This window comes from Elephas maximus, chromosome 8, assembly GCF_024166365.1.
Source record: "Elephas maximus indicus isolate mEleMax1 chromosome 8, mEleMax1 primary haplotype, whole genome shotgun sequence".
In the NCBI taxonomy this organism is placed as follows: domain Eukaryota; kingdom Metazoa; phylum Chordata; class Mammalia; order Proboscidea; family Elephantidae; genus Elephas; species Elephas maximus.
The window spans coordinates 68,526,121-68,541,768 of NC_064826.1; the positions used below are offsets into that span (position 1 = coordinate 68,526,121).

Genomic DNA, 15,648 nt, shown 5'->3' on the forward strand with positions numbered 1-15,648 from the left:
AGAAAAGAAAAAGAAAACTGTTGTGTCTGTGTTCACAGATTTTCTGTATGCAGGCAGGTCCTAACCCAGCCCACACCAGCCCATTCCCAATCCTCTTGGTCTCAAGGACATGGCAATAATAATACCTCTCTTTCCCAGATGAGAGCTGGCCAACTGAGGAAAAAATGAAAATTAGAAAGAACAGATGGAGATGAAATTCTCCCCTTTATTGCCCATAAAGCTGGTGTTGAGGAATGTGGCTTATATTAGGGAGCAAGTGGGCTTCCTAATCTGAACCCCAGAATTAGATTGAGCTCCATTCAGTCATGGGATCTTCTGGTCTAGGGCAGGTTTTCTCCAGTGGAAAGAGGTTCCTGTGGAGGATCAGAGCTGAATATGTGCTCCCGGTGGTCCTCTAGCTCCTAAGAGAAAGGGAAGAAGAAGGGGCAGAACCACGTGCTCCCAAGTCCTGGTCCCAAACCCACCAACCTATGGAAAGCAGTGTGGGAGAATGGAGAGAGGCCTGAATGTTAATAGAGCTTCTTCCACGTGGAAGGAGGCATAAGGAGTGGGAACAAATTGTCTTACCCTCTCCCTTGTCGCCCCTCATCACACCTCCTCTGGGTGACCCAAATAGACATTCAGATTCCTTTTGGGATTTCTCTGCTTTCCACCTTTCCTCATACATAGTGTTCTTTCTTCACTGCCATTTCTCTTCTCCTTAACCCACCTTTAGTATATCATCATAATCTCAGTAGAATGGGGTCATTATGATACACTGAAAATCACCCCTTTCACATCTCTTTATATAGCTCAGATACCATTCATCTTTTTATCCCAGAAAAGCTGGAGTATGTATATTCCTCTGCAATAGGGATCAGGAAACTAAGGCCTGCCACCTGTTTTTTCAAATAAAGTTTTATTGGAATACACTCATACTCATTAGTTTATACATTGTCTGTGGCTGCATTTGGCTACAATGACAGAATTAAGAAGTTTTGGCAGAGACCATATGGCCTGTAAAGCCTAAAATATTTACTGTCTAGCCCTTTGGAGAAAACCATTTGCTGACTCCTACTCTAAAATATATAAATGAACTTCAGTCTCAGTTCTAAAAGACCTTCATTGGTGTGTATACACAGCCTTACCATTTACTGACTCTAAATAGAAACCACATTTTTAACAAAGAAAATTGCGCGATTGTGGTATAGAGAGCTTTTTCCTCTTTTAAAATTGTTTCTAGCCTTATAGCCTTACAAACTCCTGGAAGAATATCAAGTGGACTCTGTATTTGCTTTACGGAGGAGAGAGGCTTGCTTTGATCTGAAGTACTTGGTGTCATGAGTGGAAAGAGAAGAAAGCAGATGATCCATGGGAACTGTGGAAGAAAAAAAGTGGATTGAAGTGTTTGGGGGCCTATGGAACTGGACTAGCACAAGGTCCTGCCTCTTCCATTCACACCCTGTTCCCTAACTCAGAGACTTGATTCTTCCTGCCTCAGCCCCGTGAGTCCCCAGAGGTGTTAGGAGACCATGTTCTCCTCCTGCTGCAACCACCTTCTACCTGTGGGACCTTGGGCAAGTCACTGAGTACCTCTGCCCTTCACGAGTCACTCACCTGGGGTAAAATATCTTACTGTGCCTTCGTGAGAATCAAATGTTATGTTGTAAAAATGTAGGTTGTTTTTGTTTGCTTTTTAAACAGTTGACTTGCAAGTGAAAGTTTTGAATATTTTCAGCCTATAAATTAGAGTTACATGCTGTTTGAAAACTAAAGTACACCTACTCATCACTTATTGACTGTCTTGTTATCTGACGTTTCACATATATGACAATAGTGAAAAATCTACTCTCCTTCTTTTTTGTGCATTAACGGCATACATCTGGCAGGAATGAACACCGAGGTGCGAGGCGAGAGTAATGTTGGCTGTGATTGTTAAGATTATGTGTCAACTTGTCTGGGCCGTGATTCTCAATGGTTTGGTAGTTATGTAATGATGTAGTTATTCACCATTTTGTGATCTGATGTGGTCATCCTCCATTTTCGCAGCAACACTGATTTTCACATAACATCCTGGCCTTTGAAACCTAACATGTCGGTGCGTGAGGAGCGGATGTACCTTAGTTCACATTCGTCACATCCATCTTTGTTCATTTGTTGTTAAAGTATGTAAGGTTTATGTGAATTTCGGAAAATGTAGAAAATAGCCAAATTCTCTCATGATAAAATCATTCTTCAGTGGAAAGAAAATAAACTTCAAAAATTATATTTCATTGTGACCTATTTTTTTTCTGTTTGTTATTTGTTTAATTTTCATTTTGTGCCTTTGTTTATAGAGAAATAATCTTACAGATGGCATTTTCCCTTGTAATCACTTATTGTTCTGAGTCATCACCAGACATGGCATTTCAGTAAATGGTGATTCTACAATTGCTTCCAGGCAGGTGTGTTATATGATGTTAAGAGCACTGGCTGATAACCTTTCTGGTTATTCAAGCAGGAAGGAGAAATGGAGAAAGTTTTGTATAGATAAACATCATGAAATCAGAAAATAGCAGAGAAAACAGACTTTGTGCTGGATGATTCCAGCAAAATATATAGTGTTTGTGTGGCTATGGTTAGGGCAGTAATCGTTTGAAAAGGTTAACAATGGTTCTTAGAATAAAAGACCCTTCGTATTGAGTTATGCATACTTTCTTTCTTTTTTTTTTTTATTAAAACAGCCTTGACCTAATTGTCTGGAGATTTGCATTAAGTTGATTACTCATGCTGTGTGGCGTCAGGCCTTTAGCCAAGGAAACTAAACCTTCTGTGTGTTTGCTTCTTCACCTGTAAACTGGGGTGGAAGAATGACTATCTTACCCCAGGCTTCTGAAAGAAGGGGAATTTGTTCTTGATGTACAAATAAATGGTCATTTTAAGCAATTACTTAAAAAAAAAAATCAATCAAAATAGGTAGTTGTTTGACATCCTAGGTCACAAAAGTAGATTGATTTAATTTTCCACTTCACAACAGTTTATTTTACAGACAACACTCAAAAGTTCTAATGCTTTTGGTTTCAATCTGATTTTTTAAACTATCACTAATCGTTAGCTATTTTTTAAATCTAATAAATTATGGTTCATTAGCAACAACGTGAATCGACTGGATGGCACTGGGTTTGGTTGATTTTTAGTAACAATACATCAAAGTGGTATTTAATAAATTTGCCTTTGAAGTTTCACAAATATGTTTTAGAAGAACAACTGTATGTTCAAATATAGGTTTCATTAAATGTTATTAAATATCATTTTTGTCACAGTTTTATAGAAGAGAAACTACGAAGAGAACTTCATTAAGTTATTCAACAAATATTTATTTTAACACCTAACCTGGTGGCATAGTGGTTAAGAGTTCGGCTGCTAACCAAAAGGTTAGCAGTTCAGATACACCAGGCACTCCTTGGAAACCCTATGGGGCAGTTCTGCTCTGACCTATAGGGTTGCTATGAGTCGGAATCAACTCGACAGCAATGGGTTTTTTTTTTTTTTTTTTTTATTATTACGTAGTAGGCCCTGCCCAACAATAACAATGTACACAGCTGAGAACAAAGCTGATGGGCTGGAATATGCATTGGTGTGCTTGGATTGTAAACATTTTGAGGAGTTAATTTATCTTAGGTAGATAACCTACTAATTTAATTCCTATGTCATTATTTTGGAATTTTAACAAGATTATATTTAATCCTTAAAATGTTCCTGGGGCTCTTCCTTGATTATTGGTATTAGTAAAATAAACTTTTGCATTTTGTATGGAGGAGTTAAGCTCAGCCAAGACTTTCATATTTTGCCATCTTCCTTATATTAACAAATTCCTCACCTTTAGTGTCAGCCAAGCCATCATCCATGAATTTGGTAATCATCCCTGTTGTGAACATTCCTGAGCTGGCTAAATTTTATGGGATTAGCAATTTACAAATTAATAAATTGGCCTCTCTGCACGCCTCAGAAAAGTAGGGTGATTGTTTCTCTACATAAAAAAAAAAAAACTAAACCTATTGCCATTGAGTCGATTCTGACTCATAGTGACCCTACAGGACAGAGTAGAACTGCCCCATAGAGTTTCCAAGAGCACCTGCTGGACTTGAACTGCCAACCTTTAGGTTAGCAGCTGCAGCATTTAACCTCTACGTCACCAGGGTTTCCTTTCTCTACATACCTACCACGTGTTAATTATAGACCACAGGTGACAATAAGTTAAAATAGACCATTAGTAAATTAAATTATGCTAGTACTTACCAAACTATGTTTGTGGCTGTCCTTTGTCCTTGATTATAAATCATACGGCCAAGCCTAGTCACCAGTTTCATTTACTAATATCACCCACCCACACCGCAACCTTAGGAATCAAAAATATTAACCAAGGCTAATTGATGAATTTGTTCGTTGTTCTTTCCTGTTGTAAAGATTGTCTAGCATTTGGTTTAGTTGTTATATACAAATGTGTCTACTCCAAGGGAAACCCACAGAAATACAAATAAACACTTATAAAGAGTTGACATTATTGGAAAAACTAATTAACAGAGCAGTTATTCATAATGTAAAGTTTTTACTTAAAAAGAATTTGCTTTATCTTTATTATGTCATAAGCTTTCCCAATTTATTTGAAGTAAGACTTGATTTACAAAATATGAATTTACTTGATTTTTCAAGATTAAACCTTTATGTAAAGCATGGTACATTTCTGGTTTAGGGTATGTGTGTATGTATTTTATGGATGATTTATGAGACCCCTGTAAAATTACAGTTCTTAAAACTTAACTTGTTAACTTTGTAACAAAGGAAATAGTGGTTGCTTCCACAATGTGAAACATATAATTTAATAACAAAAGTGTTTCAAACAAATAGGAGACAATTTCATGTCAATAGTATGGTTAAGTTTTTATTTTTTTGTTTATTTTTTCTTTTCCTTCATAGGAGATACAGCAGATGAGCAGACATCTGCAACAAGAGGTAAAAGTTCAGAAGTAGAAGGCAACCAGCCTTTGGAGGTAAGTGATATATGACAAGAGCCTCTTAAAAGTGAAACTGAACACATCAGTATGATTGCATATTCCTCTGAGGATAAAAGTAACGCCTACTCCTGCTATGGAGATAAGCGCCTAGATACCAGAGTTTCTTCTAAAGGAGTAGGCGATCTGCTGAAAGCCAAGGGATAGGCATATAGGCAGTGACTTCGCAAGGGCTAAGCATTTCCTAGCTGGAATGAAAGCTTTCTGTTGAAGTAGAAGGAATAGAGCACCTAAGTTAAATATTTGAACTATTTTTAATTGACAGAATATTTTATAATATATTTGAATAAATAGGTAATATTTCTAAAAAAAATAAGTAGAAGAATTGTAGAATTTATGTGAACCCATAGGGAAAGGTTTGAAAATAAGCTATTCAGAACTACATTGCCCTGCTGTTGCCAGCATCAGAGTGAATTCTCGGACAGCGCTCAGTACAACAACAAGCATTCCTTTGTTCTTTTCGACGTGGGGAAACTCTTTATTCTTTAAGGATGGCAGTCTCGCCATCCTTGCTTCTAAGGACCATTCTGGTTGTACATCTTCTAAGACATATTTGTTCCTTCTTTTGGCAGTCCACAGTATATCCAATATTCTTCGCCAACACCACAATTCAAAGGCTTCAGTTCTTCTTCGGTCTTCCTTATTCATTGTCCAGCTTTCACATGCATATGATGTGATTGAAGATACTATGGCTTGGGTCAGGTGCACCTTAGTCTTCAAGGTGACATCTTTGCTCTTCAACACTTTAAAGACATCTTTTGCAGCAGAGTTGCCCAGTGCAATGCGTCTTTTGATTTCTTGACTGCTGCTTCCATGGATGTTGATTTTGGATCCAAGTAAAATGAAATCCTTGACAACTTCAGTCTTTTCTGTTTATCGTGATGTTGCTCATTGGTCCAGTTGTGAGGATAGCACAGAGTAGGCAGTCAAAAAGATTTGTTGAATGAATGAATACAATCATAAGCTGTAAGCTGAGGGTAATATTTATTTTTAAGAAGGAAGATCATTTCTTTGTATTTCTTATATTCAGATTTTGCACAATGAGCACATATAATCAAGAAAAATATATTTAAATAAGTGAGATATGTAAATTATGAAGAGGAAGGAAAAAAAATCTTTGCCATAAAATTGTGCATTCATTCTTTCCTTCATGCATGCAGCAAATATTTATTAAGCACTGACTGCATTCGAGGTGTTGTACAAGAAGCTGAGAGTATAATGGGGAAAGAAAAATGCCCAGCCTGTATGCTTCAGCAACTTGACCTCTTTTATTTATTCACCAGACATTTAGTGAGTGCTGACCATGAGTAGTATCTTTGATAGGAAATAAAGGTTGGTGTATTTGGGGCTTGAGAAAGAACCATCAGCCTGGTTCAGAAATCATCCATGATTACTTGAGTTTAATGAGTTGTATGATTCATTGGACATGTCTTCAGAACTCAATTATTTTTCAAAGTTGATTCACTGATAGGAAGAATTCCAAGACTAGTTCTGAAGAAAGAAGCTTTTGAGACTATGATCCTCAGAAACTTGAAACTAGCTCATTATTGTGCTACTTTCTACCATCTCCAATAATCATTAAAGCTGGATTTATAAACTCATAATGAATATTTCAAAAGTGCCTTCTATATGAATAGCTGCTAGGCACTGGGAGGAGAGTGTTAGCTATCAGAGAGCTCACAGATGTAGTAAAACGAAATAATGAGATTATACGGTGAAATCATGATGCATGAGAATAATAATAAACTGCTTTTAGAGGCTATATATGATTCACCACAGCCAGGCCAAATAATCACTTACTTCAACCTTAAGTGTCTAAAATGGAATTCATTATTCTCCTCCTGTAAAAATACGAAAACAAAAAACATAGTTGAATGGTCCCCACCCCCAGTACTCTGTCTTGATGATCTTATCCAGTGTCATGGCTTTAAATTCCATGTACAGATTGATGACTCCCAAAGTGTATCTCCACTAAACCTCTCTCCTGAGCTTAATATCCAACTGCCTACATGCCATTTCACTTACAAGTTTCTAGACAGTTCAGCCTTCGCTTGGCCAAAGCAGAACTACTGATTCCTGGCCTCACCACCCTGAAGCTTCTCTCTCCCCAAGTTTTCACCATCTCTCTAAATATCACCACCTCTGTGTAGTGGTTTAAGGAGCCCTGATGGCTCAGTGGTTAAGTACTCGGCTGCTAACTGAAAGGTCAGTGGTTTGAACCCACCAGCTACTCCGTGGGAGAAAGATGTGACAGTCTGCTTCGGTAAAGATTACAGCTTTGGAAGCCCTTTGGGGCAGTTCTACTCTGCCCTAGAGGGTCACTATGAAATCAGAATCAGCTGGATGGCAACGGGAATGTAGTGGTTTAGAATCAAATCCCCTCAGGTGCCCTTGGGTTCTCTGTTTCCCTCATACTCCACGTTTAGTCTGTCACCAAGCCTTCACCTCTACCGCTGTATCCAGCATCTGACAGACCTCATGTTAGCACCGTAAGAACCCTAGTCTAAGCTACCACTTTTATTTTTTTTTATCTGGACTCTACCTCCATTCTCCTCCTTTAAGTCCATTTTCCATACAGGAGACAGAGGTATAAATCATATCACATCACTCCTTGTCTTAAAGTCTTCTGTTAGCTACCCACTATTACTAGAACAAACTCTAAGCTCCTTACAGCAGGCTGTAAGGAGCTCCATGCTGCCCTGATCTTGTTTCCCTCCATTGCCCACCTCCCCATCGCCACACAGAAGCCACCTTTCTGTCCCCTGATCACATTAAGCTCTTGCCTGTTTCAGCCTTTGCCTTTGCTACCCTGTTCTTACCAGATCTTCACTTGGCTGCCTCTTTATCATTTAAGTCTTAGTTCTAGTGTCACTTTTCCTTACTACTTCAGCTAAAGTGTTGCTGCCTCCATCCACTATCACACACCCTGTTTTATTTTCTTCATCACGTTTATCATTGTCTCAGTTGATTCCTTTGTTTACTGTTCCTCCCCTGACTAGAATGACAGCAGACTTTATCTGTCTGGTTTAATGCTGTGCGCCTAGAACAGTGTCTTGTGCACAGAAGATGCTCAGTTAGTACCTGTTTCCTGATAATCTAGATTTCATTTAATGTCATCATCCAGTTGGCCAAGCCTAAAGCCTAAATGTCATTCTGACTCATTTTTCTCAAACCCCATCAAATCTATCCTCAAGTCCCGTTGATTCTGTGTTACATATATCTTCCAAATCTGGTTCCTTATACTCCAGCCAGGCCCTCATTTTTTGGCTAGATTGTTGTTAGATGAGCAGGTTCTTTCCCCAGTCCCTTTCTAAAGACAAACAGCAGGTTTGGTTGCTTTCACACCCCCAAAATGCCTTGAAATCTGCAGAATAGAGCTTAAACCTAAAACCCTGTTCAAATGTTACCTCTGAGTTGTGAAACCTTTCCCTCCTCCTCCAGTCAATGATGACCCCAATGTCCTCTTACTACTTAGGTTGTCTTTCATGACTTTACTGTAGTATGAGCTCCTGGAAGACAGGAACTACATCTTATTTATCTTTATGGCTTCAGCAGCTAACATACTGTGAGGCATGTGGGTGCAGTGTAGATGTCCTGCTAATGTTTTATGGATAAATGCGTAAGTGGTCCTCTGCAAATAATGTGTTGAGAATAAATTTCTTACTAAATTCTGTTTTCCACCTTATATTGTAAACACAGAGTTATTTTTTTGTTACCGAAAAAAATATTCTTGCATTTCCTAGGAATTAAACCTGTACAAAATCTGTTAATTTACACTATATATGGGCTCTTATTGCTTTAGCAAGTAAAAGTTTAATGGTTTCAGGTAATTTAAAATATAATCATATATCTGAGTAAGAAGTTGCAACTATTGTACCTAGCAGCAGAGATTGTCATCATTTGAATTTTTGATGGATGTGCAAGAAATGTTGAAATATTATTTATAATGAGAAAATATTTGGTCAATTAGTATGATTTTCATAAAGTTTAAATATAACATTCTTAGGTGCCAAAACATAACTCGCTTCCTGAGGACCTTTTGGAGAAGGTGGCTTTTAGTATACCAAAATAGGTTTTTGGGTGAATTCAGATCAACATATACATTGCCTACTATTTTCAAGGAATTGGGTGGCACACTGAGGATGGGAATGATACAAAGATACATAAGACTCAGTAACTCTGACTTATAGAAACAGCAATTCTCAATGTATTCATGGAAAATCAGAAAGCTCTGTAAGTTATTATAAGGTGGAATAAAATAAGTTTGTTAAGCACCATAACGTCAACAGAAGCTATGGAGTTTCAGCAGAGGAAGAAAGACCATTAGGGGGGTCAAGAGAGGCATCATGTATCATGTGAGCTTGTTGTTATTGTTGAGTGCCGTCGAGTCATATCCTACTCCCAGTGAGCCCATGTGACAGAGTAGAGCTGCCCCGAGGATTTTCTTGCCTATAATCTTTACTGAAGCAAATCACCAGCCCTTTCTCCTGGGGAGCCAATGGGCAGATTCAAACAGCCAACCTTTCGGTTAGCAGCTAAGCACTTAGCCATTGCGCCACCAGGGCTCCTTAGGTGAGCTTAGAACCATGAATAATTTTTTTTCTTACTATTTATATAATTAATTGTTTTATGATTAAGGTAAATTCCTGAAAAATGAAATCCTTCATTAAGAATGTTTCAGAGATACAGAAGCATATCATGGTATGAAACTACTCTACACACCTGAATTTCATTGGCAGATAATGGTGGGTTATAAAGTGAATATCACTTGTCCTATACTACAATGTAATTTTAGTGGCCGTTAAAATATTTTGTTGTCTGTGATATTTTCCCTTACGTTGTGTAGCTCAAGTGTACTTTAAAGGCGTGTTTCTTCTCTAAGTATAGTTCATCTGCTGACATCATGGAAATTCTAATGTCTAGAGGGAATAGAATTTGAAGAAAGAGATCTTGTTTAGGCATCAATTTTTCCAGAGTTGGATTATGATATATTTTAATATGTTTACACAAAAGAATTGTCTGTGAACAACAGCATCTTTATTTGTATTAATTAACTAGTGGGACTTTTTATTTTGTGAAACTGAAAATAATATAATGTTTATTCTAGAAAATCTCACTTTCTTTGTACTTCCTGAAGTGTTAATTGTTTGTCCCTTCCTCAGTCTCCCTCCCTGAATATTTTAGGATTTCTCTCAATGATGACTTAAACTAGTTACTGCTGTTTCTACCTTATAGTTTCTTATGTGTGATCCTAAGGTATCACCATCTAAATTAGTGTGACTCAAGGTAGCATCCTTGAACTATCTAATTATGAAATGAGGTTTTTCTGAAGTTGTGCTTTAGTTCACATTTAGGAGCTATCAGTAACTTTTAACAGAATTCACATTGTTTTGGTGTGTAGAGTATGAATCCTAAAAATCCATGTTGGGGGCTTATGAAAATTAAAGTCTTTAGATTACAGAAAAACCCAGTGCCGTCGAGTCGATTCCAACTCATAGCGACCCTATAGGACAGAGCAGAACTGCCCCATAGAGTTTCCAAGGAGCACCTGGCGGATTTGAACTGCTCTCCTTTTGGTTAGCAGCCGTAGCACTTAACGACTAAGCCATCAGGGTTTCCCGTTAGATTATAGTACATGTGGAAAAAGTTATACTTTGGAACTTACTCAATTGGAGGATTATACTTATCTATCTGTTCCTTCTTTTCTTCTGGTTACCCTTTTGGATAAATTTTGATAGTGAGTTGAAATGATATTTCAATTGTTATTGCCTTCAGCTAGTCACTGAACCTGTGACTTACAGCTCAGGGGAGTAAACCCACAGATTTGTGAGGGACCTGGTGTTGAGATTTTGCCTTTATGACCCATCTCTTAAGGGACTAAACATTATAAACTAGTAAGTAATTAGTCATTATTTTCTAATCTTCAGTCTTGGAAAGTGTTTTATGCTGTGAAAACTGGGACCATATTAGCTACTAATTTATGAGTGGATGTGCTATTTTTAGTTTTGTAGGATTATTTTGGGATCTATAAACATGTAAGTTTGAGTTTTCAAATAATTATATCCAATTTTGATAACTATTAATTTTAACCTACTTTTAGCAGATATTTTTAGATTGTTTAAGTGATTATGGGACTTAAGTTTGTCTTATATTTGTAACTGCAAAAATTATTTTTAAAACTTTCATTTATTTTTGGTCTCCATGACAAAGGAATGTTTTTATTTGTTTAGTTCACTGTCCTAAAGATAACAAAATACAAGAACAAGCCAACAAAAAACTCCCCACAAAACCGTAATTCCAATTGTGTATTTGTCTTGAGTAACAACTATATGGAGATACATATAAAATATCTAACAGATGGTATAGCTGCAAAGTAGGATTTATAAAGATTATTGTCAGCTAGTGGTATTGAGATACTCCTATGACAGAAGACACAAAAATTACTTATAATAAACCGTGGCACTAATACTCTCCAGCTTCTGTTAACCAAACTCATTTATTGTATATTTAATATAAATTTTTCTTAATGAAGACCTAAAACAATCTCATGGCCAAGTTGTACTTTGAAATTTAATAGACAGCAGTTGCAAAAACAGTAACTAAGGTAGTGGCAACAACATAAAAAGCGCTTTACTAAAATTGTTCAGTGAATGTGAGGATCCCTGAAGCTAAAGTAAGGGTTCGGGGACTTTGCTTTGCTTATTCAGGTCATTTTAAGCATGCCTCTGAATCTCATATATATTGATACTTTTGAATACAGTTGTAAACAGAATCTTGAGTTGTTTTGAAGTAGGTATGAAAGCTGTGTTGTGTATTTGTGCATAGCTTGGTTATATGTGGAATCCATGGTTCAGTAATTTAGGGAACAAAGATTTTTGAAAATGGTCTGGAATGCATATGTTATGATGCATATTCACTGTCACTTTGTTTCTGATGTGTTTTTATATTTCCCTTACATCTTCTAACAGAATAACAGGAAAAATACTGGTTCTCCTTAGAACTAAATATAGCCATAGGAGCTTTCAGATTGTGCAGGAACTAATTTACTCGTTGCCTTTATTTCAGATAGTCATTACAACGAATGAAGATATCCTTGACCTTTGTGAATTCCATATGATGCAGACTTTAGTTACCACTCCTGAAAGAGGGGAGTAAGACTAGTCCATTAAAACTTGGGTTCTGTATGGAAAAGAATTGGGTTGGTTGGCCTGGGAAAAGGAATCTTAGGGGCTAGATTCACAGGAATAGTTTTAAGGATACCAGGCATTCATGGAACATCTACTGGGTGCCAGGATATTGGTTTAAATACAACAAGATATAACCCGTTGCCTTTTAGTCGATTCCGACTCATAGTGACCCTGTAAGACAGAGTAGAACTACCCCATAGGGTTTCCAAGGAGTGGCTGGTGGATTCGAACTGCCGATCCTTCAGTTAACAGACGAGTTCTTAACCACTACCACCAGAGCTCCTGAATAATATGATATATAAGTATATAAATTAAAAGTGTTGGGGGTACAAAGATCCCAAAATAGTTTGTTTTTACAAGATACTCATAGTCCAAATACAGGTATGTATCATGATTATTGATATTGAGGACAGTTTAAATTGGCGCAACTAATTTTGGAAAGCATTTTGGTAGTCAGTATCAAGGACCATAAAGATGTTAATATACTTTGACAATAATTCTCCTTAAAGATTCTATTCTAAGGAAATAATCTTTGTATAAAAGTTTTATGTGCAAAGAGATAGCATATATACTTAGTGGAATATTTTTCAGTTTCTATAAATGACATTTATGATTGAGTTTGAATAAAATATAAAGACACTTGGTTTTATAATTTCAGTTAAAAATATTAGATTCAAAATTGTAGATACAGTTTTGCTGCTAAATAAAAATGATCTGGGAAAAGATGATGTACAATACAAAAAAACATTGGGAGTGGTTGTGTTTGCTATGATAGATACATGGGCTAAATCATTCTTTCCAGTTTTCTGATTTTTCAATTTGGCTATGATGTCTTATATTTTAATATTTTAAATGATAGTAGGTGTTGTTGGTGGCGGAGAAATGATAAATTCACTCAATGACAGTTTTTACTTAATCAGAAAACTATTTTGTATGGTAAGAAAACAGAACAATCTATTGAGGATGACCTTTAGGAGATATGTTGGCACTTTCCTGCCTTGGCTCAATTAGATTTAAGATCTCTAATTCGTTGATCACAGAATACCACAGCTGATCATTATTTGTCAAAACATCTATTCCCTGTAACCCAAGGGCACTTCCAACAGAGAGAAGGGCAAGGTGCACTTACTTGCATTACCCACTGTATGTGAGGAGAGACCCTTATGTAATGACTCGAAGGTAATTTTTCATATCTGATTGGAAATTTAATGGCCCAAACCTTTATCATAGATCAACCTGACTGCCCATATCATTGTATCAGTTAAAAGTCCTATTCTCCCATGCCCCTAAAAAAGTTTGTGCGCTACTGGTTTGAACATGTATTTGTCTAAAAACCTTGCTTCTTCCTTTTTATCTGTGATGCTGACACTCTTAATTTCAAGATATTAATTTGTAACTTTATAAATAATTAGCTTCTGAGGTCTGATTTTATCAGAGAAGTGCCAGGAGCTTTGTTCCTTTTTTGTTTCTCCTAGTATAAAACCCTTTCAAATTTCTGAATTCACTGGGCAGTGAAGCATAGATTATTGCATTGTTTACGTCAGTCAATCAGTAATTAAAATTCGTTGATGAGCTTATTTTCTCATACAGGACACCTTTTGGGAAAAAGGTTTTGTACAAAGCATTTCTCCACTAACCTTTATTTTCATTTGAATTGCTGGGTCATATGATATAGTAATCAATAATATAATAATAATATAGCATAACAACAATTGTGAGGATGGTGCGGGACTGGGCAGTGTTTCTTTCTGTGATACATAGGGTCACTATGAGTTGGAACCAACTTGATGGCACCTAACAACAACAACATAATATAGTAAAAAAAAGTATACTTTTTTCCGACTCCTCTGCTCACTAAGCATATACCTAGGAGAAGTTGTTAAGCTTCTCCTCAGCTTTAATTCTTAGTCTATGAAATAGGTAGATTAGATGTCTGAGATCTTTTCCCATGCCAGAAGTCATGGCTCTTTACTTCTTTGGAAAGTGAATTGGGATTTTGCCACCAAATGTCAACCTTTATACTACTGCTTTGACGGGGAGGCGGGAGTCTGGTGCATAAAGAAGAGATTTTAGGCATTGATTAATCAAGTTTTCATGCTTGTTAGGAAGGACTAGTTCAACAGTCTTTGTAGGTAAATTGTCATACTTTACAAACCGCTTCAAAGATCCTTGCTTTGCTAACAAAGTTTGCCTTGGGAAATGATAAATTTGATCACTGGTAAAAAACATTTAAAACATTTTACTATTATTTCTTTAAATCTATAATTCTGATGTTTATATTTAACAGTCAGATTAGCATAGTTTTTTCCTAAATTTTATTTTGCTGTTGCTCTTGTTGAGAAAATGTGTTGTAGCCTTTTGCTTACAAAATCCGGTTTTCTAGCTCTGGTTTAGAAATTATTATTTGTTTTGGTAGTGGCCTTATTGTCATTGTTTCCATTTTCCACCGTTTCCAGTTTTCACACAGCGAAACATACACCAATCCCACAGTTCGTACATGCGGAATTCAGTGACATTGATCACATTCTTAGAGTTGTGCAAACATTCTACCCCTCCTTTTCTGAGCTGTTCCTCCCACGTTAACATAAAGTCAGCGCCCGCCTAAGATTCCTGTCTAATCTTTTGAGTTGCTGTTGTCAATTTGATCCTATAATATATATAGGTCTTAAAAGCACATAATGCTCAAGGCAGACCTTTTTTACTACTTAAGCTAAAGTATTGTTCAGTTTTAGAAGACTTCAGGGGATATTTTTGGTTTAAGGTTTAAAGATTATCTTAGGGCAGTAGTTTCTGGGATTCATCCACCCTCCGTAACTCCAGAAAGTCTGGAGTCCCTAACAATTTGAAATTCTGTTCTGCATTTTCCCACTTTTGATCAGGATTTTGATTGCCCTTAATATTGCCAAGATGAATGAACCTAAGGCCTGCTTCTCAAAGTTTGTAAAGATCTTTTCTGTAACTTCAGATTTGAATATTTTTGTTAACTACTACATTTGTGTCCTATTTTCAGTTTTGCTGGAAAAATTATAATTGAAAGGACCTAATTCTGGTACTTGTCTTCTGGCTCCCATTTCTGGTACTTTCTTCTGGCTCCCATTGGGGTTAACTAGCACAGTGAAACATAATATTCATTCATTCTAGCCAGTAAGGCCAAACCATGTATGAGAGGTGAATGAGAGCGGCCCGTATTTCCATCCAAAAACGCACATATGGTGTGGGTAAGCCAGTAATGTGAGTTTTACACAATGTTTCTGCTCATGTACACAATCTGTTGCCCAGCACCAATTATTCCCTGCCAGAAACCCAGCTAACCTGCTGCTTTTGTTGCTGTGCCTGGTGAAGCTAGGTAACTTGAAATGACCACAATAATATTTATTTAACTTTAGCCATCTTAGTTTTTTAAAGTTATATTGCAAGTAGAATCAAAGAAC

General features: G+C 36.8%; 1 protein-coding gene across 1 annotated transcript in view; it reads left to right on the forward strand.

Moving 5' to 3' along the window:
- Positions 1 to 15,648, forward strand: part of UMAD1 (UBAP1-MVB12-associated (UMA) domain containing 1) — a 217,141-nt gene that overhangs the window by 149,568 nt on the left and 51,925 nt on the right. The window contains exon 3 of the mRNA XM_049893323.1: positions 4,936 to 5,009. Within this exon, the coding sequence (XP_049749280.1) occupies positions 4,936 to 5,009 (74 nt within the window). The remainder of the gene's footprint in view (positions 1 to 4,935; positions 5,010 to 15,648) is intronic.